Source organism: Manis pentadactyla, chromosome 8 (assembly GCF_030020395.1).
Source record: "Manis pentadactyla isolate mManPen7 chromosome 8, mManPen7.hap1, whole genome shotgun sequence".
Taxonomy (NCBI): Eukaryota; Metazoa; Chordata; class Mammalia; order Pholidota; family Manidae; genus Manis; species Manis pentadactyla.
In genome coordinates, this window is record NC_080026.1 from 50240543 (window position 1) to 50266361 (window position 25819).

General features: G+C 39.5%; 1 protein-coding gene across 1 annotated transcript in view; it reads right to left on the reverse strand.

The window, feature by feature from the left end:
* PCNX2 (pecanex 2) overlaps positions 1-25819 on the reverse strand; it is a 388374-nt gene that overhangs the window by 341316 nt on the left and 21239 nt on the right. The window contains exons 2-3 of the mRNA XM_057505727.1: positions 1391-1596; positions 672-792 (exon numbers count right to left, since the gene is read on the reverse strand). Coding sequence (XP_057361710.1) covers positions 672-792; positions 1391-1596 — 327 coding nt within the window. The remainder of the gene's footprint in view (positions 1-671; positions 793-1390; positions 1597-25819) is intronic.

Here is a 25819-nt window from a genome sequence, read left to right on the forward strand (position 1 = left end):
AAATCAATAATGACTCAGCTTATTGCCCAGTTTCAGGCAGTCAGCAGCCACTGTTTTTCTAAATGGCATATGGGACAATATAGTGTCTGTTCTGTTCAAGCTTCTAACACAATGGGTAGCAAAAATGAATATAAAGTATATGCACATATAGACATCTAACCAAGGCCACTGTGCTGTGATGAAAAGGAATTTGATAATGAAGAAAGTGAAAAGAAGGAATGACATGCTACTTTAAATGAGTGAATAGAGCCTAGTAACGTCAATCTGGAAAAAAGATGATTAATGGACTTTCCAAGAGACAAGTATGATTTAATGTGGACAGGGGAGTTGATTCCAGGGGAAAGGCATCACAAAGATGCTTATTTAAATGAATGACAGACAAGAGAAGAGGGGAGCAGGTCTGTGAATGGTCTTCTGGCCAGACTGGCAGGTCTGGCAGGGAGAGGTGGCAGCAGAACCGTGGTGAATGCACTTCCAGAACACGACTGGGTGTTTACCTTACGGTCCAGTACCCCTCAAGCCATTTCCACTCTCTGGGATGCGACAGCCACAAACACAAGGGCCAGTACTTACAACCAGTGTGCAAGTAACTGCCACTACACAGGCCAGTTCTGGGCACGATCAGCACCACCACAGCAACAGGAGGAGCGGAATAGAAACAGCCCACTCACCAGGAGCCCAGAAGAGTGATGAGAGCTCAGGCTCGGCCCTTTGGAGCTGCAGCAGAGGGGAGGTGTAGAGAGGCTTCTATGGGCTTCTTCCTTTTTGCCATTGTTAATCTGCCTATTACTGCTTAAAGCATGAGAAACAAGAAAGCAGTGATGTTATCAAATAGAACTATGACTCTTGGTATTAGTTCCAAAACAATTTTTTTCCTAGATTCTATTTTGTCATATTCATTATATGCAGATTTTATTTTTAAAAGAGAGTAATAACATTACTTTAAAATAAGGTGTGCTTTCCTAAGGTACTGTCAGAAATCAAGGCAAGAACAGTGACAATGCTTACTCAAGAATTACTCTCAACATTTTAGTTCTGTGCAATGTATTACTTTCATATTAACAAATATAAATGTTCTTTCTGAAAATACTCCAGTATGTGCTAAGCTTTTAAATGGTAACATAAAAATACTGAAATAAAATATTTTGCTGTGCTAAGCCTTATGGAAATGAATCCAAGAGCATAGTATAAGGTCATAATATAATAGTTAAGCCATCTTGACAATCTATCAATTTAATGCTTAAGTGTTTGCTTAAATATAAGAAAAATGTACGTATTTGTATTTACCTGTACTGGCATATTTTCATAAACAACTAAGAGATAATGAAAAGTACTTTAATCAAAGTTAAAATATTAAAATTATTAACTGATGCATTAATTAAAGTATTACCTTGGATTTTTGTTATTAGTTATGTGTTCACTGTTGGTCTCGTTGTCTTTATTTGGTTTTTCTTTCTTTCTGGAGGTCTTTTGCTGAATTACTTCTCCTTTATCAAACATGAGGTGTAGGCGATAACTGACAAATTTGATTACTGTGAAGAATATAGTCACTGCACTGCAGTAAAAAAATACAGTGATGGTATTTGGAGGAAAAGCCTAAAGAAGAGACAAGAAAGAAAGAATTCATTTGCTTATAAGATTATCTTTTGTTTTAAATCTGAATGCATTTTTGGACTATGTATTGAGCCTAAACTGGGCAAAATTTCAAAATTTATTAGTTTTTAACTCTTCCCAGAGGTAATACCTGAGGAGAAAGAGCTGCTGTCTTTTTATCTTTTTTATTTTTAAGTCTTTCTCTTTTTCAGACACTGGTATTAGTTGCCTGATGATCAGCATTTATTTGTAGGCAGGAACCCCACAGAACAAAAGCTATATTAGAGTGAGCCTCTCCATTTTCTATTATCCCTTCTCCATAGCCTAATCTGATCTTCCTGTGCATCTGGTCTTTAAGGCCAGAGGAAGGCATTTGAGGGGCTGTTTCCTTCAACAAAACACAAAAACCCCTCACAGAACAGAGGAAAGAGGGAGGGAGAAAGGCTAAGGGAAGTCTCCTTTCATGATATCCCACTGGGTTAATACCATGGGGCCAGTGGTGTGACCAGGCAAGGAGCCACAGAAGGGTGTACTGCTTCTAAAAGGAAGAGGGATATTTCCACCAGTGACAAAGGATCTTAGCACAGACATCACGGTGAAAGTCAGGTCAATTCTGTTCAATCCACTCAAGAAACAAGAAGAATCACTGGGATCCATTGAATTGTCCCACTCTGTAGGTCCTCACATAACTTTCTAGTTCTCTCCTTGGACCATGGACCATTGCAGGTTCTCTGGTACTTCCTAAGTTCAATTCTTTTCTTTTGGGATAAAAAGGGATCTCTGGGTGTCCCAAGATGAAAACAAAGATAGCCTCATAAACAGTGAGACCCTTTTATCAGTGCACCTCCCTGAAGGACCTCAGAAACCCAGTGGTCTTGTCTATGCTGCAACCCAGAACACAGCTGGGTCTGTAGACTGCAGAGCGCAGTCATGTCCTCTACTATGGTCTTATCTGACAGTGCATCCTCCAGGTAAGACTGTTCCTAAAACAGAATGCTGAATTATAAAAAAAAAAAAAGAAAAGAGGAAACTGTCACTGACAAATAGAAATTAAAGAATTCTTACCATCACTGACCTGCTTTTATTTATTGGGGGAAAAGTCCACAAACAAATATAAATAAATAAACGAGTAATTAAATAAGATGGTACTAGATAGATAACAGACAAAGTCAGTTCCCTATTTGGAAACAGGTAAGTTTCACACTTCCACATGAAACTCTTGATAAGAAGTTGTGAAGAACATCAAACAATGTACAGACAAGTTGAAAAAAATGAAAAAGTGGGATAGGGCCATTGACAGCCTCCATCAGTTTTTCTTAACATGTCTGTATATTTCTGGTCTAAAATATTTAGGCTAAAGCTAGAGAGTGAGTTTGAGAGTTTGATAAAGAAGGAGTAAAAGTTATCAAATGTTCATGGGAATAGATTAGCATCTAGCAATACATAAATTATATTCAAATATTGTTTGAATTATAATACAACTTGGGCTTCACACCACTTTTATGAGTAGGGGTAGCATAGAGTTAGTGCTTACCAAACATTCCATGTGTTCCCCTACATTTCCCAGCTTCCCTTGCAGTAAGGCTGGGGCCATGTGACTACTTTTGGCCAACTGACTTTGAGCAGAAGTGGCCTGTGTCACTTCTAAGCCTAGACAACTACAAACTAGCCTCTTCCATTTCCCTCTTCTCTTTAGTTGGCTGAAAGCTTTTTTTTTCAGATGAAAGAACTTCCTTCACCCTGGATTCCTGGGCTGCTCTGTGGAACAAGGGCCTTGTATACTCAAAATAGACATATGAGTGAGAAATAAACCTCTGATACATTTAACCACTGAGATTTGGGGCTTTATCTGCTGTGGCAGTTGGATTGCTTAGCTTAATTAATATTGCAGGTTATATATCCATGGGGAAGATAGCATTCAAATTAGATTAAGGATAAATTGAAAAAAACCTCAAGGCTATTCAAGGCATTGGGAAGAGAATGTTAGGGAGAAGGGTGAGAGAGAAAAGATTATATATGGATAATGGGAAAACTCACTTGGAAAAGAACTGACTTGCCACAATAGGAAGAGATATTACTCTTTAGTTTATCCTCACAAATATGGACTACATCACTGGCTTCATAATGTTGAAATTAAGAGAAGGCAGTAAGTTAGAATTGAAGTTAACATGAGTATTAGTGTTTAGTTTGCAATCCAAGTGAGAATAGGTCCTGTGAATGACCACCTGGCACTTCCTCATGCCCCCAAAAAAGCCCATAAACCTCACCAGGCCATAGCGAGATGGAGATTTTACTGAAAATTCCCTGGAAAGAGGAAAGGTTTCACAGCATGCTACAAATGGCACATTATTCCTCCTAAAATCCCCTGCTTTCTTTCCTTTAAAAACCTCTCCCTTTCCAAAAAGAATCTAAGAGCCTCTCAAATACCACATTTTTTTATGTTATGTAATTAAGCTCTGCTTAGGCTCTTCCAATTCTACATTCCCAGGGAAATCACTGAAAATTACTTTCAAGGCCATTTTACTGCTGACATCATTATGATCAATCAACACGTTAGAGTAGGCAGTTAGACAGACATGAGCAAGAAGAAAGAATGGAGGACAGCAGGCCTCCCCCTCTCCACTCAGTCTCTCCCTAGTCCCATCCAGAAACCACCCTGTCTCCACTAGGCCAATCCCTTTTGCAGTTCAGCATGAACTAATAAGAAAATTACAGGTCACTGGGATCCTCCCGATTTTAGAGCATATGCACTTAAGGAAAACCTTGTTGCTAAAGGCCCTGATGCCATCCAATATCATTATTTAATCATTTACATTATAGTTTTGGCCCCACCCTGGGTTTTTCTCACTCATGGGAAGAATGATGAACACCAACTTGGGCACAGAGGCTCAAGGGCAGGAAGCAATGCAGATCCAAAGGATGATGTAAGAGACAAAATGGGAGGGAGGGAACCAAATAAATCCCCATAAAAGACACATTATAAAACCCAGGAAGCAGGGCAGGATTAAAGATGGCAGCATGAGAGATGAGACAGAGGCTTCCTCCTAAAACCATAAATAATACAAAAATATAATTAATACAACTAATCCTCAAAGAGCAACAGAAAAGAGGACTGCACCAGACTGCATACACCTGGAGAAAAGAGCAGACCTCATGGAACAGGGTAACGTACCAAAGCTGTGGCCCGGCAAGACCCAAGCCCTTCCCCCACCCCAGCCCACTGGCAGGAGGAAGAGAAATGGAGTGGGGAGGGAGTAGAGGCCTGGAACTGCTGAATACCTAACTCTGGAGATCTGCTCTGGGAGCACAAACCTACATTTCATGGTGCTTGCATGGTACTCTCGTGATTTAGGGTGTTGGAAAGCTAAGACAGGCAGAATTCCTGGAGAGACTGAGATTCCAGCCAATTGTGGACAGCAGGGATCCATATCTGGCTGCTCTGGGAAAATAAGAAAGGTGGGCAGTCTGAGAGACTTCCTAACAGCAAGAGGGCTGCTAAAGGGGCAAGCATTGCACAGAGCTTACTGCTCAGGAGAAAGGACAGGTAGACAAAATTGTCTGGGTGCACTCTGCCCAGCAGGTTGGGAGCTTTCACGATTTTCAGGTGCTCCAGGTCCCTGGCTGGCTACACAGCTCCAAGGACTCCCTCCATAATATGCAGCCTACTGCGACTTTCTCCCAGCCAGCCCACCTGGCTCGCAAACTGGCAAACCCTACCATGGCATTAGGCCAGCCAGAGAAAAGATCTGTCTACACCAACTACAAATGCAAAGCATAGAGGCATATACCTGTGTTCTCAGTCCACTGGTTCAGGCACTGGAGACAGGCATAGCAGCCGGGAAGTAGGAAACAGCTCTTTCTTCCCCCCAGGCACCAATACCACTTCCTGAGACCCCTGAAATTGCTTCAAGGGCTGGGCAGCTCCAGAGATTGGAGCTTCTGGATACTATGGGATGCCATATACAAATATGAAACACCAAAGGAACCAGGTTCAAAGTAAAATTATTAATAAAACTACTGAGAAAGATGACATCAACCTCATTAATCTTTCTGAAAGGGAGTTCAAAATAAAAATCATTAGAATGCTCATGAAGGTACGGAAAGATATTCAAGAACTCAGGAATGAATTCCAGTTGGAGATCCAATCGTTGAAGAGCACAATGGAGGATATTAAAAGCAGATTAGACATGGTGCAGGAGACAATAAATGAAATAGTAACTAGAGAAGAGGAATACAAAGAAGCTGAGGCACAGAGAGAAAAAAGGATCTCAAAGAATAAAAGAATATTGAGAGAACTGTGTGACCAATCCAAACAGAACAATATTTGCATTATAGGGGTACCAGAAGAACAAGACAGAGAAAAAGGGATAGAAAGTATCTTTGAGGAGGTAATTGCTGAAAACATCTCCAATCTGGGGAAGAAGATAGTTGCTCTGGCCATGGAGGTGCACAGATCTCCCAACACAAGGGACCCAAGGAGGACAACACCAAGACATTTATTTATTAAAATGGCAATGATTAAGGGTAAGGACAAACGACTAAAAGCAGCCAGAGAGAGAAATAAGATCACATACAAAAGAAAGCCCATCAGGCTAACATCAGACTTCTCAGCAGAAACCTTACAGGGCAGAAGAGAGTGGCATGATATATTTAATGCAATGAAGCAGAATGGTCTTGAAGCAAGATTACTTTATCCAGCAAGATTATCATTTAAATCTGAAGGAAGGACTGGAGGCGGGGCCAACATGGCGGCATGAGTAGGACAGTGGGAATCTCCTCCCAAAAACATATATACTTTTGAAAATACAACAAACACAACTAGTCCTAAAAGAGAGACCAGAAGACGCAGGACAGTGGCCAGACTGCAGCTACACCAGCGAGAACCCAGGGACTCGTGAAAGGGGTAAGATATAAGCCCCGGCCTGGCGGGACCCGAGCGCCCCTCCCCCCAGCTCCCGGCGGGAGAAGAATAGGCAGAGCGGGAGGGAGACGGAGCCCAGGACTGCTCAACACCCAGCCCCAGCCACCCGCACCAGAGCACAGACACAGTGCGTGGGCGGGGGGCCCTGGATACTGGGGAAACAGGGCAGCAAGATCTCTGAGCGGGTGCTGAAGCTGATGCCCCTGTGACAAAGAAAAGAGGGGGCTTTTTGAAAGTCTTAAAGGGACAGGGACTTAACAGCTTGACGGAAACAACACAGGTCATAGTCCAGCAGCTGGAAATTACAGGGAAAACAGGGTGGACTAACCCCCTGGGCAACAGCTCTGAGACCCCTCATGGAGGTAAACAGCCAAACAGCCCCCCCATCCATTACCCCTCCGGGCGCTGCGAAAGCAGAGAGGCAGCCTGAGACAAACTCCGCCCACAGAAAGGGAAATTCCTCCATTCCCGCCAGGCAAGACACAAAGACCCAGTCTACACGCAATTACCAACACAAGCCACTAGGGGTCGCAGTTGTCCCAGTAAAGAAACGGCAGTAGCAAGTGAAAATTTTGGCCCTCCCAGCTGACAGTCAATAGCACCTGTCAACATGAAAAGGCAAAAAAATATGATCCAGACAAGACTAACCCAGACAGCTTCGGCATCTACTACATCTTCCCCTGAGAAGGAACCTGGGGAGATAGATTTAGCCAGTCTTCCTGAAAAAGAATTCAAAACAAAAGTCATAACCATGCTGATGGACTTACATAGAAATATGCAAGAACTAAGGAAGGAGAATTCAGAAATAAAACAAGCTCTGGAAGGACTTCAAAACAGAATGGACGAGATGCAAGAGACCATTAATGGACTAGAAAACAGAGAACAGGAACGCAGAGAAGCTGATGCAGAGAGAGATAAAAGGATCTCCAGGAATGAAAGAATTTTAAGAGAGCTGAGTGACGAATCAAAAAGGAATAATATACGCATAATAGGAATTCCAGAAGGAGAAGAGACAGAAAAAGGGATAGAAAGTGTCTTCGAAGAAATAATTGCCGAAAACTTCCCCAAACTAGGGGAAGAAATGGCCTCTCAGACCACAGAGGTACACAGAACTCCCATGACAAGGGATCCAAGGAGGGCAACACCAAGACACATAATAATTAAAATGGCAAAGATCAAAGACAAGGACAAAGTATTAAAGGCAGCCAGAGAGAAAAAAAAGGTTACCTACAAAGGAAAACCCATCAGGCTACCATCAGACTTCTCAACAGAAACCCTACAGGCCAGAAGAGACTGGCATGATATACTTAATGCAATGAAACAGAAGGGCCTCGAACCAAAACTACTGTATCCAGCATGAATATCATTTAAATATGAAGGAGGGATTAAACAATTCCCAGACAAGCAAAAGTTGAGGGAATTTGCCTCCCACAAACCACCTCTACAGGGCATCCTACAGGGACTGCTCTAGATGGGAGCACTCCTAAAAAGAGCACATAACAAAACACCCAACATATGAAGAAGGGAGGAGGAGGAATAAGAAGGGAGAGAAATAAAGAATCATCAGACCGCGTTTATAATAGCTCAACAAGCAAGTTAAGTTAGACAGTAAGATAGTAAAGAGGCTAACCCTAAACCTTTGGTAAATACAAACTTAAAGCCTGCAATGGCAATAAATTCATACCTTTCAATAATCACCCTAAATGTAAACGGACTGAATGCATCAATCAAAAGACACAGAGTAATAGAATGGATAAAAAAGCAAGATCCATCCATATGCTGCTTACAAGAGATTCACCTCAAACCCAAAGACATGCACAGACTTAAAAGTCAAGCGATGGAAAAAGATATTTCAAGCAAACAACAAAGAGAAGAAACCACATGTTGCAATTCTGGTATCAGACAAAACAGACTTCAAAATAAAGAAAGTAACAAAAGACAAAGAAAGACATTACATAATGATAAAGGGCTTAGTCCAACAAAAGGATATAACCATTATAAATACATATGCACCCAATACGGGAGCAACAACGTACCTGAAACAAATATTAATAGAACTAAAGGAGGAAATAGAATGCAATGCATTCATTCTAGGAGACTTCAACACACCACTCACTCCAAAGGACAGATCCACCAGACAGAAAATAAATAAGGACACAGAGGCACTGAACAACACACTAGAACACATGGACCTAATAGACATCTACAGAACTCTACATCCAAAAGCAACAGGATACACATTCTTCTCAAGTGCACATGGAATATTCTCCAGAATAGACCACATACTAGGCCACAAAAAGAGCCTCAGAAAATTCCAAAAGATTGAAATCCTACCAACCAACTTTTCAGACCACAAAGGCATTAAACTAGAAATAAACTGTTCAAAGAAAGAAAAAAGGCTCACAAACACATGGAGGCTAAACAACACGCTACTAAATAATCAATGGATCGAAGACCAAATCAAAATGGAGATCCAGCAATATACGGAAACAAACGACAACAACAACACTAAGCCACAACTTCTGTGGGACACAGCAAACGCAGTCTTACAGATGGAACCTCATCCCATGCTCGTGGCTAGGAAGAATTAATATCGTCAAAATGGCCATCCTGCCCAAAGCAATATACAGGTTTGATGCAATCCCTATGCAACTAACAGCAACATTCTTCAATGAACTGGAACAAATTCAAAAATTCATATGGAAACACCAAAAACCCCAAATAGCCAAAGCAATCCTGAGAAAGAAGAATAAAGTAGGGGGGATGTCACTCCCCAACTTCAAGCTCTACTATAAAGCCATAGTAATCAAGACAATTTGGTACTGGCACAAGAACAGAGCCACAGACCAATGGAACAGACTAGAGAATCCAGACATTAACCCAGACATATATGGTCAATTAATGTTTGATAAAGGAGCCATGGACATACAGTGGGGAAATGACAGTCTCTTCAACAGATGGTGCTGGCAAAACTGGACAGCTACATGTAGGAGAATGAAACTGGACCATTGTCTAACCCCATATACAAAAGTAAACTCAAAATGGATCAAAGACCTGAATGTAAGTCACGAAACCATTAAACTGTTGGAAAAAAACATAGGAAAAAACATCTTAGACATAAACATGAGTGACCTCTTCTTAAACATATCTCCCCGGGCAAGGAAAACAACAGCAAAAATGAACAAGTGGGCCTACATTAAGCTGAAAAGCTTCTGTACAGCAAAAGACACCATCAATAGAACAAAAAGGAACCCTACAGTATGGGAGAATATATTTGAAAATGACACATCCGATAAAGGCTTAACGTCCAGAATATATAAAGAGCTCACACACCTCAACAAACAAAAAACAAACAACCCAATTAAAAAATGGGCAGAGGAACTGAACAGACGGTTCTCCAAAAAAGAAATACAGATGGCCAACAGACACATGAAAACATGCTCCACATCGCTAATTATCAGAGAAATGCAAATTAAAACTACAATGAGGTATCACCTCACAGCAGTAAGGATGGCTGCCATCCAAAAGACAAACAACAACAAATGTTGGTGAGGCTGTGGAGAAAGGGGAACCCTCCTACACTGCTGGTGGGAATGTAACTTAGTTCAACCATTGTGGAAAGCACTATGGAGGTACATTAAAATGCTCAAAACAGACATACCATTTGACTCAGGAATTGACCTCCTAGGAATTTACCCTAAGAATGCAGCAATCAAGTATGAGAAAGACCAATGCACCCCTATGTTTATCGCAGCACTATTTACAATAGCCAAGAATTGGAAGCAACCTAAATGTCCATCTATAGATGAATGGATAAAGAAGATGTGGTACATATACACAATGGAATACTACTCAGCCATTAGAAAAGGGCAAATCCTACCATTTGCAGCAACATGGATGGAGCTGGAGGGTATTATGCTCAGTGAAACAAGCCAAGCAGAGAAAGAGAAATACCAAATGATTTCACTCATCTGTGGAGTATAAGAACAAAGGAAAAACTGAAGGAACAAAACAGCAGCAGAATCACAGAACTCAAGAATGGACTAACAGGTACCAAAGGGAAAGGGACTGGGGAGGATGGGTGGGTAGGGTGGGATAATGGGGGGGAGAAAAAAGGGGGGTATTAAGATTAGCATCCATAGGGGGTTGGGAGAAAGGGGAGTGCTGTACAACACAGAGAAGACAAGTAGTGATTCTACAACATTTTGCTACGCTAATGGACAGTGACTGTAAAGGGGTACATAGGGGAGACCTGGTATAGGGGAGAGCCTAGTAAACAAAGTATTCATCATGCAAGTGTAGATTAATGATAAAAAAAATAAAAAAAGCAGTTCCTGTGTGGTGACCTCCAATGAGTTCTACACAATGATATAAAGGGCATATAAAAGTGTAGGCAAAGGGTCTGTTTGTGTTTGTACAGAGGATCAAAGCCTAATTTGCTTACCCCGAAAATGAACTAAGATACGATATGGAAAAGAACTTCCAACATCAGCACTCTTGGGAAGACTCATGCCAGAAGATGTTCAGCAAAAAAAACTCCAAAAAAAAAAAATCCACGCACTGCCACAGGTGTAGATGCACTGATCCCACCAATTCCTGGACTTGCCATGGGAATGATGAAGGAGATATCTAAGCTGACCTGTGCATACAGTAAAACAACAAATTTGACTGGATCTATACTGTTGGAACTCAACCAAGAATTAGGAGAAGTGCAAATTGTAGCACTCCAAAATGTTACAACCACAGACTATTTACTGTTAAAAGAACATATGGGATGTGAACAGTCCCCAGGAATGGGTTGTTTTAATTTATCTGAATTCTCTCAGACTCTTCAAGTTCAGTTGGACAATATCCACCATATCATAGATAAGTTTTCACAAATGCCTAAGGTGCCTAACTGGTTTTCTTGGTTTCACTGGAGATGACTGGTAATTACAGGTATGCTTTGGTTACATAACTGTACTCCTACTATGTTAATGTGTGTGCACAATTTAATTAGTAGTTTAAAACCTATACATGCTGAAGTTACTCTACAAGAAGATATGTCAAAGAAACAATCAATCTTCCCAGGTTTTTTTACGCCTGCTACTTCTATAGCTTTTCTTCTTCCTACCTAATTACAACCCTTAAATAGATTTCGTGCCACATATTGAATTTACCGAGTATCATAATTCTTCCAAGTGGTAAAGACACCTCAAGACAAATGCTGGGCATAGAAGCCACAGGGCATAAATATGCAAAGAAGTAAAAAGCTAACCTTTTCAAACAATAAGGCTTCTCTCTCACTTACCAACTTTACATTTCCCTGTATGGCCCTGGCAGATGACTGTTTAGCCAGAGACGGGTAAGATTCCTCAAGGGAGAAACAACCTAAGACAGGCACAGTCACAGGGGGGCCATCAGGTGAGAAAATGGGGATCAACAGAGGTGAGGCTTAGAACCTCCCCCATCCTGTTCTGAGAGAAATCTTCTGCATCCGTGGATGTTTTATTGCCCTTGTCTAGCTTGGATTAACACATAGTCTACAGGCACACACCTGATCATCTACATTTGCTCTCTTACAACACTAAGCTATGTTTCCTACCTTTATCTTGTATCTAGCTACCACTTCAGCATTTTATTAAAAATAATAATAATAAAGAGAGAAATGTGGTATCCACATATAAATCAAGTATAAAAATCAAATGAATATTCATATTTGAACTGACTATTTATAGTTCATAATGCATGAACAAAACCGAAAGCTTCTGTGATGAGTGCCCTTGTAATGTTCACCATGTAACTTATTCACTATGTAAGAATTTGTACTCCATGTAAGAACTTGTTCGTTATGCATCAGAAGATTGGAGACTGACAAAAATTAGGCTTTGGGTGGATTAATGATTGTGCATTGAGCATTGACCCCCCTATACAGAATTTTATTGTTGTTAACAACCATTTGATCAATAAATATGAGAGATGCCCTCACACACACACACAAATATATATATATATATATATATATAAAACACACTTTCAATTTTAAAATAAATAAGTAACCGGGATGTAATGTATACCATAAGGAATATAGTCAAAATATTGTAACAACTTGGTATGGTGATAGCTGGTACCTAGAATTATCATGTATATAAATGTTGAATCACTGTGTTGTACACCTGAAACTAATGTAATACTGTGTGTCAACTACCCTTCAATAAAAAATAATTATCCAGGGGAAAAAAAAAATTTGAAGGAAGGATTAAACAATTTCCAGGTAAGCAAAAGCTGATAGAATTTACCTCCCACAAACAATGTCTGCAGTGTATTTTGGAGGACTGCTGTACATGGAAGTGTTCCTAAGGTTTAATAGCTGTCACCAGAGCGAATAAAACCACAATAAAGAAAGTTGAACAGCTAATTACTAAGCAAATGCAAAATTAAATTAACCATCCCCAAAGTCAATCAAGGGTTAGACAGAGGACAGAATATGACACCTTATATATATAAAGAATGGAAGAGGAAGAAAAAGGAGGAGAAAAATAAAAAAACCTTAGATTGTGTTTGTAATAGAATATTAAGTGAGTTAAGTTAGACTCTTAGACAGTAAGGAAGTTAACCATGAACCTTTGGTAACCACAAATCTAAAGTCTGCAATGGCAATAAATACATACCTATCAATAATCACCCTAAATGTAAATGGACTGAATGCACCAATCAAAAGAAACAGAGTCACTGAATGGATAAAAAAACAAGACCCATCTATATGCTGCTTACAAGAGACTCACCTCAAACCCAAAGACATACACAGACTAAAAGTGAAGGGATGGAAAAGATATTTCATACAATTAATAGGGAGAAAAAAGCAGGAGTTGCAGTACTTATATCAGACAAAATAGACTTCAAAACAAAGAAATTCACCAGAGACAAAGAAGGACATTGCATAATGATAAAAAGGTCAATCCAACAAGAAGATATAAGTGTTATAAAGATACATGCCCCCGACACAGAAGCACCTACATATGTGAAACAAATACTAACAGAATTAAACAGGGAAATAGAATCTAATGCACTCATTCTAGGAGACTTTAACACTCCACTCACTCTGAAGGACAGATCAACCAGACAGAAAATAAGTAAGGAGACAGGCACTGAACAACATATTAGAACAGATGGACCTAACAGACATCTACAGAACTCTACACTCAAAAGCAGCAGAAAACACATTTTCTCAAGTACATATGGAACATTTTCTTTCTTTTTTTTAAATTAATTTATTTATTTTGAAGAACATTATGTTTACTAGGCTCTCCCCTACCCCAAGTCCCCCCCACAAACCCCATTAGAGTCACTGTCCATCAGCATAGTAAGATGTTGTAGAATCACTACTTGTCTTCTCTGGGTTGCAAAGTCCTCCCCTTTCCCCCACCCCGCACATTATACATGCTAATCATAATACCCCCTTTCTTCTTCCCTGCCCTTATCCCTCCCTACCCTCCCATTCTCCCCAGTCTCTTTCCCTTTGGTAACTGTTAGTCCATTCTTGGGTTCTGTGATTCTGCTGCTGTTTGGTTCCTTCAGTTTTTCTTTTGTTCTTATACTCCACAGATGAGTGAAATCATTTGGTATTTGTTTTTCTCCGCTTGACTTATTTCACTGAGACAATACCCTCTAGCTCCATCCATGTTGTTGCAAATGGTAGGATTTGTTTTCTTCTTATGGCTGAATAATATTCCATTGTGTATATGTACCACATCTTCTTTATCCATTCATCTACTGATGGACACTTAGGTTGCTTCCATTTCTTGGCTATTGTAAATAGTGCTGCAATAAACATAGGGGTTCATCTGTCTTTTTCAAACTGGAGAGATGCCTGCATCCTTAGGATAAATTCCTAGAAGTGGAATTCCTGGGTCAAATGGTATTTCTATTTTGAGCATTTTGAGGAACCTCCATATTGCTTTTCACAATGGTTGAACTAATTTACATTCCCACCAGCAGTGTAGGAGGGCTCCCCTTTCTCCGCAACCTCGCCAACATTTGTTGTTTGTCTTTTGGATGGTGGCCATCCTTACTGGTGTGAGGTGATATCTCATTGTGGTTTTAATTTGCATTTCTCTGATAACTAGCGATGTGGAGCATCTTTTCATGTGTCTGTTGGCCATCTGAATTTCTTCTTTGGAGAACTGTCTGTTCAGCTCCTCTGCCCATTTTTTAATTGGATTATTTGCTTTTTGTTTGTTGAGGAGCGTGAGCTCTTTATATATTTTGGATGTCAAGCCTTTATCAGATCTGTCATTTACGAAAATATTCTCCCATACTGTAGGGTACCTTTCTGTTCTATTGATGGTGTCCTTTGCTGTACAGAAACTTTTCAGCTTGATGTAGGCCCACTTGTTCATTTTTGCTTTTATTTTTCTTGCCCGGGGAGATATATTCATGAAGAAGTCGCTAATGTTCACATCCAAGAGACTTTTGCCTATGTTTTCTTCTAAGAGTTTTAAGGTTTCATGACTTACATTCAGGTCTTTGATCCATTTCAAATTTTCTTTTGTGTATGGGGTTAGACATTGCTCCAGTTTCATTCTCTTACATGTAGCTGTCCAGTTTGGCCAGCACCATCTGTTTAAGAGACTGTCATTTCCCCAATGTATGTCCATGACTCCTTTACTGAATATTAATTGACCATATATGTTTGAGTTAATATCTGGAGTCTAATCTGTTCCACTGGTCTGTGGCTCTGTTCTTGTGCCAGTACCAAATTGTCTTGATTACTATGGCTTTGTACTAGAGCTTTAAGTTGGAGAGTGAGATCCCCCCTACTTTATTCTTCTTTCTCAGGGTTCCTTTGGCTATTCGGGGTCTTTGGTGTTTCCATATGAATTTTTGAACTATTTGTTCCAGTTCGTTGAAGAATGTTGTTGGTAATTTGACAGGGATTGCATCAAATCTGTATATTGCTTTGGGCATGATGGCCATTTTGATGATATTAATTCTTCCTAGCCAAGAGCATGGGATGAGTTTCCATTTGTTAGTGTCCTCTTTAATTTCCCTTAAGAGTGTCTTGTAGCTTTCAGGGTATAGGTCTTTCACTTCTTTGGTTAGGTTTATTCCTAGGTATTTTATTCTTTTTGATACAATTGTGAATGGAATTGTTTTCCTGATTTCTCTTTCTATTAGTTCATTGTTAGTGTATAGGAAAGCCACAGATTTCTGTGTGTGAATTTTGTATCCTGCAACTTTGCTGTATTCCGATATCAGTTCTAGTAGTTTTGGAGTGGAGTCTTTAGGGTTTTTTATGTACAATATCATGTCATCTGCAAATAGTGACAGTTTAACTTCTTCTTTACCAATCTGGATTCATTGTATGTCTTTGTTTTGTTTAATTGCCGTGGCTAGGACCTCCAGTACTATGTTAAATAACAGTGGGGAGAGTGGGCATCCGTCTTGTTCCAGATCTCACAGGAAAAGCTTTCAGCTTCTCACTGTTCAGTATGATGTTGGCTGTGGATTTATCATATATGGCCTTTATTATGTTGATGTACATGCCCTCTATACCCATTTTGCTGAGAGTTTTTCTCATGAATGGATCTTGAATTTTGTCAAATGCTTTTTCAGCATCTATGGAGATAATCATGTGGTTTTTGTCCTTCTTTTTGTTGATGTGGTGGATGATGTTGATGGATTTTCGAATGTTGTACCATCCTTGCATCTCTGGGATGAATCTCACTTGGTCATGGTGTATGATCCTTTTGGTATATTTTTGAATTCGGTTTGCTAATATTTTGTTGAGTATTTTTGCATCTACGTTCATCAGGGATATTGGTCTGTAATTTTCTTTGTTGATGGGGTCTTTGCCTGGTTTTGGTATTAGGGTGATGTTGGCTTCATAGAATCAGTTTGGGAGTATTCCCTCCTCTTCTATTTTTTGGAAAACTTTAAGGAGAATGGGTATTATGTCTTCCTTGTATGTCTGGTAAAATTCCGAGGTAAATACGTCTGGCCTGGGAATTTTGTTCTCAGCCAGTTTTTTGATTACTGCTTCAATTTCTTTGCTCGTAATTGGTTTGTTTAACATTTGTGTTTCTTTCTTGGTCAGTCTTGGAAGGTTGTATTTTTCTAGGAAATTGTTCATTTCTTCTAGATTTTCCAGCTTCTTAGCATATAGGTTTTCATAGTAGTCTTTAATAATTCTTTGCATTTCTGTGGAGTTTGTCGTGATTTTTCCATTCTTGTTTCTGATTCTGTTGATGTGTGTTGATTCTCTTTTTCTCTTAATAAGTTTGGCTAGAGGCTTATCTATTTTGTTTATTTTCTCAAAGAACCAGCTCTTGGTTTCATTGATTTTTTTGTATTATTTTATTCTTCTCAATTTTGTTTATTTCTTCTCTGATCTTTATTATATCCCTCCTGCTGACTTTAGACCGCATTTGTTCTTCTTTTTCCAGTTTCGATAATTGTGATGTTAGACTATTCATTTGGGATTGTTCTTCCTTCTTTAAGTGTGCCTGGATTGCTATATACTTTCCTCTTAAGACTGCTTTTGCTGCGTCCCACAGAAGTTGGGGCTTTGTGTTGTTGTTGTCATTTGTTTCTATATATTCCTCGATCTCTATTTTAATTTGTTCATTGATCCATTGATTATTTAGGAGCATGTTGTAAAGCCTCCATGTGTTTGTGAGCCTTTTTGTTTTCTTTGTTCAATTTATTTCTAGTTTTATATCTTTGTGGTCTGAAAAGTTGGTCGGTAGAATTTCAATCTTTTGGAATTTACTGAGGCTCTTTTTGTGATCTAGTATGTGGTATATTCTGGAGAATGTTCCATGTGCACTTGAGAAGAATGTGTATCCTGTTGCTTTTGGATGTAGAGTTCTATACATGTCTATTAGGTCCATCTGTTCTAGTGTGTTGTTCAGTGTCTCTGTGTCCTTACTTATTTTCTGTGCAGTGGATCTATCCTCTGCGGTGAGTGGTGTGTTGAAGTCTCCTAAAATGAATGCATTGCATTCTATTTCCCCCTTTAGTTCAGTTAGTATTTGTTTCACATATGCTGGTGGTCCTGTGTTGGGTGCATATATATTTACAATGGTTATATCCTCTTGTTGGACTGAGCCCTTTATCATTATGTAATGTCCTTCTTTCTCTCTTGTTACTTTGTTTTGAAGTCTATTTTGTCTGATACTAGTACTGCAACCCCTGCTTTTTTCTCTCTGTTCTTTGCATGAAATATGTTTTTCCATCCCTTGACTTTTAGTATGTGCATGTCTTTGGGTTTGAGGTGAGTTTCTTGTAAGCAGCATATAGATGGGTCTTGCTTTTTTATCCATTCTATTACTCTGTGTCTTTGATTGGTGCATTCAGTCCATTTACATTTAGGGTGACTACTGAAAGATATGTACTTACTGCCATTGCAGGCTTTAGATTCGTGGTTACCAAAGGTTCAAGGTTAGCTTCTTTAGTATCTTACTACCTAACTTAGCTCACTTATTGAGCTCTCATGTACACTGTCTGGAGATTCTTTTCTTCTCTCCCTTCTTATTCCTCCTCCTACATTCTTTATATGTTGGTTTTTTATTCTGTGCTCTTTCCTGTTTCCTTTAACTGCATTTTGGGGGTAGTTGATTTTATTTTCTGTCTTTAGTTAGTATTTGGTTGGTTTGCTTTCTTTGCTGTGATTTTATTTTCTCTGGTGACATCTGTTTATTCTTAGGAGTGCTCCCGTCTAGAATAGTCCCTCTAGAATACCCTGTAGAGGTGGTTTGTGGGAGGCAAATTCCCTCAACTTTTGCTTGTCTGGGAATTGTTTAATCCCTCCTTCATATTTAAATGATAATTGTGTTGGATACAGTATTTTTGGTTCGATGCCCTTCTGTTTCATTGCATTAAATATATCATGCCATTCTCTTCTGGCCTGTAAGATTTCTGTTGAGAACTCTGATGATAGCCTGATGGGTTTTCCTTTATAGGTGACCTTTTTCTTCTCTCTAGCTGCCTTTAAAACTCTGTCCTTGTCCTTGATCTTTGCCATTTTAATTATTATGTGTCTTGGTGTTGTCCTCCTTCGGTCCTTTCTTTTGGGAGTTCTGTGTGTTTCCGTGGTCTGATCGATTATTTCCTCCCGCACTTTGGGGAAGTTCTCAGCAATTATTTCTTCAAAGACTTTTTCTCTCTCTTCTTCTTCTGGTACCCCTATAATGCAGATATTGTTCCTTTTGATTGGTCACACCGTTCTCTTAATATTGTTTCATTCCTGGAGATTCTTTTATCTCTCTCTGTGCCGCTTCTATGCGTTCCTGTTCTCTGGTTTCTATTCCATAAAAGCCCTCTTGCATCTTATCCATTCTGCTTATAAATCCTTCCAGAGTTTGTTTCACTTCTGTAATCTCCCTCTGGACGTCTGTAATCTCCCTCTGGACATCATCCCTTTGCTCTTGTGTATTTCTCTGCATCTCCGTCAGCATGTTTATGATTTTTATTTTGAATTCTTTTTCAGGAAGACTAGTTAGGTTTGTCTCCTTCTCAGGGGTTGTCACTGTGATCTCTGTCTGCCTCAAATTCTGCCTTTTCATGGCGATAGATAGTTTGCGGAGCTGGCACAAGTGAAGGCTGGGAGAACGTCCCTTCTTGTTGGTTTGTGGCCTTCCTCTCCCCCTTCGCGAGGTGCTGGGTTCTTACAGGTGTGGATGTAGTATGGCTGTTTTCCTGTGTCTTCTGGTCTCTCTTTTAGGAAGAGTTGTCTTTGTTGTATTTTCAAAAATATATGTGGTTTTGGGAGGAGATTTCCGCTGCTCTACTCACGCCGCCATCTTGGCTCCACCTGCAGCACTTTTTACAATAGCCAAGATATGGAAGCAACCTAAGTGTCCATCAGTGGATGAATGGATAAAGAAGATGTGGTACATATTCACAATGGAATACTATACAGCCATTAGAAAGAAAGAAATCCTACCGTTTGCAACAACATGGATGGAGCTAGAGGGTATTATGCTCAGTGAAATAAGCCAGGCGGAGAAAGACAAGTGACAAATGATTTCCCTCATTTGTGGAGTATAACAACAAAGTAAAACTGAAGGAGCAAAATAGCAGCAGACTCACAGACTCCAAGAAGGAACTAGTGGTTACCAAAGAGGAGGAGTGTTGGAGTGCAGGTGGGGAGGGAGGGAGGGAGAATGGGATTTAGGGCTATTATGTTTCATACACATGGTGTGGGTGATCATGGGGAGAACAGTGTGGCACAGAGAAGACAAATTGCGGATCTGTGGCATCTTGCTGAACTGATGGACGGTGACTGCATTGGGGTATGAGGGGTGACTTGATAATATGGGTAAATGTAGTAACCACATTGTGTTTTCATGTGAAACCTTCATAAGAGTGTATATCAATAATACCTTAATAAAAAATAAAATAAATAAAAAACCCAGGGAGCAGCTACACATCCTAGGGGTCAGCCCACTCCTCTGCCTCTGGAGTTTACTTTCCTTTCACTTTGCTAAATAAAGTCCCATGAGGCTTTAACTCTTTGTGGGTCTCTCAACTGAATTCTTTCCTCGGAGAAGACAAGAACCTAGGAATTCCACAATCCACTGCCGGGTAACAAAGAGATCTCCAGCTTCTAAGATTTTCTGTCCTCATGAATTATGAAGAGGGGAGAAGATGAGGCTTTAGGAACTAATGTGTCATAGATAAGCAGTTTTAAATTCATGTTTGATTTCTATCACAGACCCTCCTCACTATATAAGGTATATTCAGATTTTGAATAGAGATTTACTTATTCTGAGGGAAATCATAATTGTTTCTTTGTTTACATGAACTTAAAATTTTAACACGTTCTAATTAACAGGAGGCAACATTTTTTGAAAGTATATCCTTGGCCAATGGAAAGCTGTAGGTTGTTCCCTGGTTCATTATTAAATAGCTAGCAGTATAGTGGCTCATCTGACCAAACTTTTTCTGACAAAACTTGAAAAACATGCTGTTATTAGCTAAGCAATTACAAATAGTCATTTCTACCCATCACAAAACTGAGTTTCTCAGGATCTGGTGCCATCCTGATGTGCCCACTGACATGAACACCCAGACCTTTCCATTCACAGCCCTCCACACAGAACTCACCTCTGTTCCTTAGGTTCACAGCTCCAGCTCTCTCACAACCACCTCTCTTTTAACTTTTTTGTTGTAGTAAAATATGTATAAAATAAAATTTTCCATCATAACAATTTCTAAGCATACAGTTCAGTGTCATTAACTACATTCATATTGTCATCATCCATCACAATGATCCAACTCCAGAACTTTGTCATCTCCCCAGACTGAAACTCTGTACCCATTAAATACCAGCTCCCCATTCTGCCCCAGTCCCTCACAACCACCATTTTACTTTATGTCCATATGAAGATGACTCTTCTAGATACCAACTATACATGGAATCATGCAGTATTTGCCCTCTTGTGACTGGCCCATTTCCCTTAGCATAACATCTTCAAGGATCATCCACTCACACCATGTGTCAAGATTTTCTTTTATAAGGCTGAATAATATTGCGCTACATGTATATGTGACATTTTATTTATGCATTCATCTGTTGATGGATGGTTGTTTTCCACTTTTGGCAATTGTGAATAATGCTGCTATGAATATAGGTATGCACATAGTCCCTTTGAGGCCCTGCTTTCGATCCTTTTGAGTATATACCCAGAAGTGGAATTGCTGGTAATTCTATGTTTATTTTTTTGAGGAATAGTCATACTATTTTCCACAGTGGCTATGCCATTTTACACCACTCTGGTTTTTAACTTCAGGCTGATGGGTTATTACTTTCCACCGCCTGAGCCCAAAGATATCAATAATCTGGCTAGGTGAAGACTAGCTATAAAAAATGCTGGTGTCCAGTGAGAATAATCCACTTCTGAGGGTTTCAGTGTACAGACATAAAGAAGGACACTTTCGGGTATTCAACCTTTACTGATTCACAAATCTCATCAATCTACTTTCACAAACTAATTTTGAAGACTTCTGGAAGTGATTACTTTCATCTTGAAAACAAAGAAACTGAAGCATAAAGTGGGTCATATTACACAATTGATGAGCATAGACATCTCCCCTTATCTGGAAGTTACTTATCTAGTCACTTCAATGACTTGACAGAAACAAGGACTCAGAAGAAACTTTTTAAAAAGGCTTCTGGGTAGTCCAAACACATTATTGCAAGAAGGAAATGATTTCTCCCTTCTCCTATATAACTGATTCCCTCTACATAACTGGCCTCTCTGAGCTACTGGCTCACTCCTTCCTCAGTGATTTCTGACCAGTGTTTTGGGGGGCAAGAAATGAGCATGCCACCCTCACAGGGCTGGGCTGTGGACCTGTGTCTTGCACGGCACCTCCATGTTGCAATGTGTTCGGCATCAGATCCCAAATCAGAGAGGGTCAAACCTTTCCACGCTGTCCCTGACCAAGTGGGTCAGTCTGTAACTCTGGGGTTCACAATTAGGAAGTTTACCTACTGCAGATATAAGTTACATTCCCAAACAACAGCTTAACTTGCAATAACAGTGATTATCAGAGCTCCATCTGCTTGACTCCCTGCCTCCCTCAAGTGGCTCAAAAAAGGGAAATGCTGTTTTTTGAGCCATCATGTCTACATAGACAGTTTATGCATTTGGACAGAGAGATTCATCTGTTCAACAGATAATTGTGGAGTATCTTGTCTGTGTCAAGGCATTAGTTCCAATAACTTCATTCAAGGAGAACTCTTGAATTCTATATAAGTACACTATAATTCCTTGGGGGGGAGGGGTCCCCTATACCAAAAATCAGGCTACAAAAGAGAAGTGCAATCATTTATCTGCATTTATATATGTGAAGGGATTTATAGTTTTCAGATACTGAATATAATTCATTACATATTTCAGGAATTTCCTTTAAGAAAAATAAACAAATTTAGTATTTTCTCAGAAAATATGGAATTTCTGGTTATATATTGAGAACTGGAATGAGCTCAGTAGTAGTTTGGATTCTAGGAACACAGGTCAAAAACTCACAGAGGCAAACATGTGAACACGCATGCTGACATACATGTTAAAATGCATGCTGACATATGTGGAACTGCCTACAGAGCGTGGGAGGGAGGCCTCAATCCAGTACCCCTTAGACACAGGCCAGCCTTACAGATACTCATTTTCAAATAATGAGTATGAAGAGATTTGGTTCTCAAAAGATAGCCCTATATGTCCTTCTATCTTGCAAAGTAAGATGAACAAAAAGCAACACACAACACTTTCTCTTGGGACTCCATTTGACTTCCTTTGGGTTTACAGTCTTTCTTATTAGCTCTGCTCTAATTTCTTTGAGCTCCAGGGCCTCTTTGTGTGGAGCTTTCTTGAAGTGAATATGGGATAGAGTGGCAGGCAAATGTTTGGATCAGCAAGATAGTGCTACGGGGAATAAGATGGGAAATAGCCAAAGTTTGGAGGGTAAATTGGAAGCAGGTCATTAAAATGAGAATCTTTGTGGGTCTAAATGCTTTGAAAACTTTAGAAAGCTGGCACATGCAATCTTCCAATTCTCTCTCTCTCGCCTCTCTTCTTGTAAGGAGTAATGAGTGGCAAGCTTAGTCAATGAGTGCTTAGCATACATAGACAGGAAATCTGGATCATGTTGTCTTTTCAATTTCAAATAGTCATGGTAAGAGTTAACATTTTATTTACATTTTTAATGTACACTGAGAAAATAAGATGATTGAATCAGTCAGATCATTAAAGATAAAGCGATGTTAACCATGATGCAATGATAAGTTCAACCATAAATTTCTCCTGATACTGAGTTTGGATATCTTTGACTTTCAATGTCATGTGTTTCCTGATAGAAAGAAATGTTATTTAGAATTAAAAATGAGAATTCAATAATGGGAATGTTTATAAAATATAAATTATACCCCACCAACATAAATCTAAACTTATATATTCATTTTTCATAAGGAATTTTAGAAATACTTCTGATTTAACAAGGCCATTAACTACTGGAAGGTCTGAGTTCATTATCAACAACTTCCTTGAGTCTTTGTGTTTTTAAAACCTCAAAACCCAAATGACAAAGAAAATGTTCAGTGTCATGAAATTACATTCTGCTTCACAAATAAGCAGAGCTACCATGCTGAGTCATGGAAAGGGTGGGGCTCACAGTTCAAGGTGAGAGGGCTCTTGGGAGGCTGAGCTAGAAGGGATCCCTGTGCCATCTCCACATCCACCTGCAGATTCTGCATACCTTCTTTTCCCAGCCTGCATTTCAGCATGCTAGTAAGAAACTGGAAGTTCTTGAAGTCTCAGGCTCCTTCTTTCCTTCTAACTAACTGCAAGTCTCTTTACTGTCATCCTTCCAAAGGCCATAGGATCATCTGATAGGTTTCTGCTCCTTTCTATTCGTGTTTGTCAATAGAAGTTCTATTGGCATTTGAGGTCCAACCAATTCCCATTGTGCAAAATGTTTGCATGTCTGGCCCCTACTCTGTAAATGCTATTGTGACATTTAATTTAAATGTTAATGTGATAGTCATTGAGTTGAACCCAGAAATGCTCCTTACAAAAATTGTGAATACCCTTGGGGGCATTTACTGCTCCCAATCTAGAATAGCTTGCTCTCTTAACTATAATTTACAGCAGTAGGTATGATATGATCACGTTGCTGCAAAGGCCACGAGAGTCACACACATCACCCGGTGACATTATAAAATGATGAACCTCATTCTTTCAGCTTCAAGTTTCTCAGCCTCAGCACTATGGACATCTTGGGCCAGATAATTCTGTTGTGGGGCTGTCCTGTGCACCATAGGATGTTTACTAGTATCTCTGGTCTCTACATAGTAGGTGTCAAACAAAATTGTCTCCAGACATTGCCAAATGTCCCTGGCCAGGGGATGCAGACTTGACCCCACACTGAAAACCACAGATTAGCCCATAAATGTATGTGAGATATTTTGTGCAAACATAGAAATAAAAAACATAGTCCAAATGTAGTAACCACATTGTTTTTTCATGTGAAACCTTCATAAGAGTGTGTATCAATAATACCTTAATAATAATTTTAAAAAAACAACATAGTCCAAACAGTTCAAAGTTGAGATAGACAAGGAGATGATTACAAAACAGAGTTGCAAGTGCTACAATTCTGGTAAGGTAAGGTGTGCCTAACTCAGACTGAGATATGGGGGTGAGGTAACAATGAGATTATTCCATAGAAAGCAGACATCTAGGAGAACTATGAAGGATGCTGAGAAAAGCCAGGCTGAAGCACAGCATGGGAAAGTGCAGGATCTTCCAGGAAGTGGAGACATTTCAGAATAATACACATGGGGCATTGGAAATGGGCAGCAGTGGTAACACATGAGGGTCTCAGACACTATATGCTTCAGAATTTGATCTTCACCATGAAGAAAGCACACAAAATGCTGTTTAAGCATGGGAGGAAAAAGGTGTTATCTGCATTTTACAAGATCATCAGTATGGATGGGAAGCTGGACATAGGAAGGAGGCTGGTCTTGAGGAGACCAGAAAGGGGTCCCCTATTCCATGGAACCATGGTGGAGTTTAACAAAATCATCTATGAGCACGCCAGCCAAGAAACATACACTGAGATTTTCCATGAAATTGCTTTAAAAACTGTAAAGTAGGACACAAATGTAGATATAAACTATCACCTCTGTTCTCCTATGTCAGTGTTAGAAACTTCAAAGACATTTCTTAAAATGTCCAAGACCATCAGGATCAATGACAGGATTATTGAAATAAGTGAGTAATCTTGCAAGGTGACGACTTGGAAGGAGCTACCATATGGTAAGATGCTATATTTTTTATTTTAAAAACTTATTATTTATGGAAAACTGTATGGCACTTCCTTAAAAAAATTAAAAATAGAATAACAACCATATGATCCAGCAATTCTACTTTAACCCAAAAGAACTGAGAGCAGTGTCTTAAAGAGATATTTGCACACCCATATTCATAGCAGCATTATTCATAATAGCCAGGTGGTGGAGGCAACCCAAGTGTCTACTGGAAGGTGAATGGATCTACAAAATGTGGTAGAGTTTTGACAATGAAATATTATTCAGCCATAAAAAGGAAGGAAATTCTGACACAAGCTACCATCAGATGAACCTTAAGGACATTATGCTAATGAAATCAGCCAGTTACAAAAAGACCAATATTGTGTGATTCCACTTACATGAAGTATCAGAATAGCCAAATTCATAGAAAAGGAAAGTAGAATGGTGGTTACCAGGAACTCAGGGGAAAGGGTAAGAGGTACTATTTAATGAATATAAAGTTTCAGTTT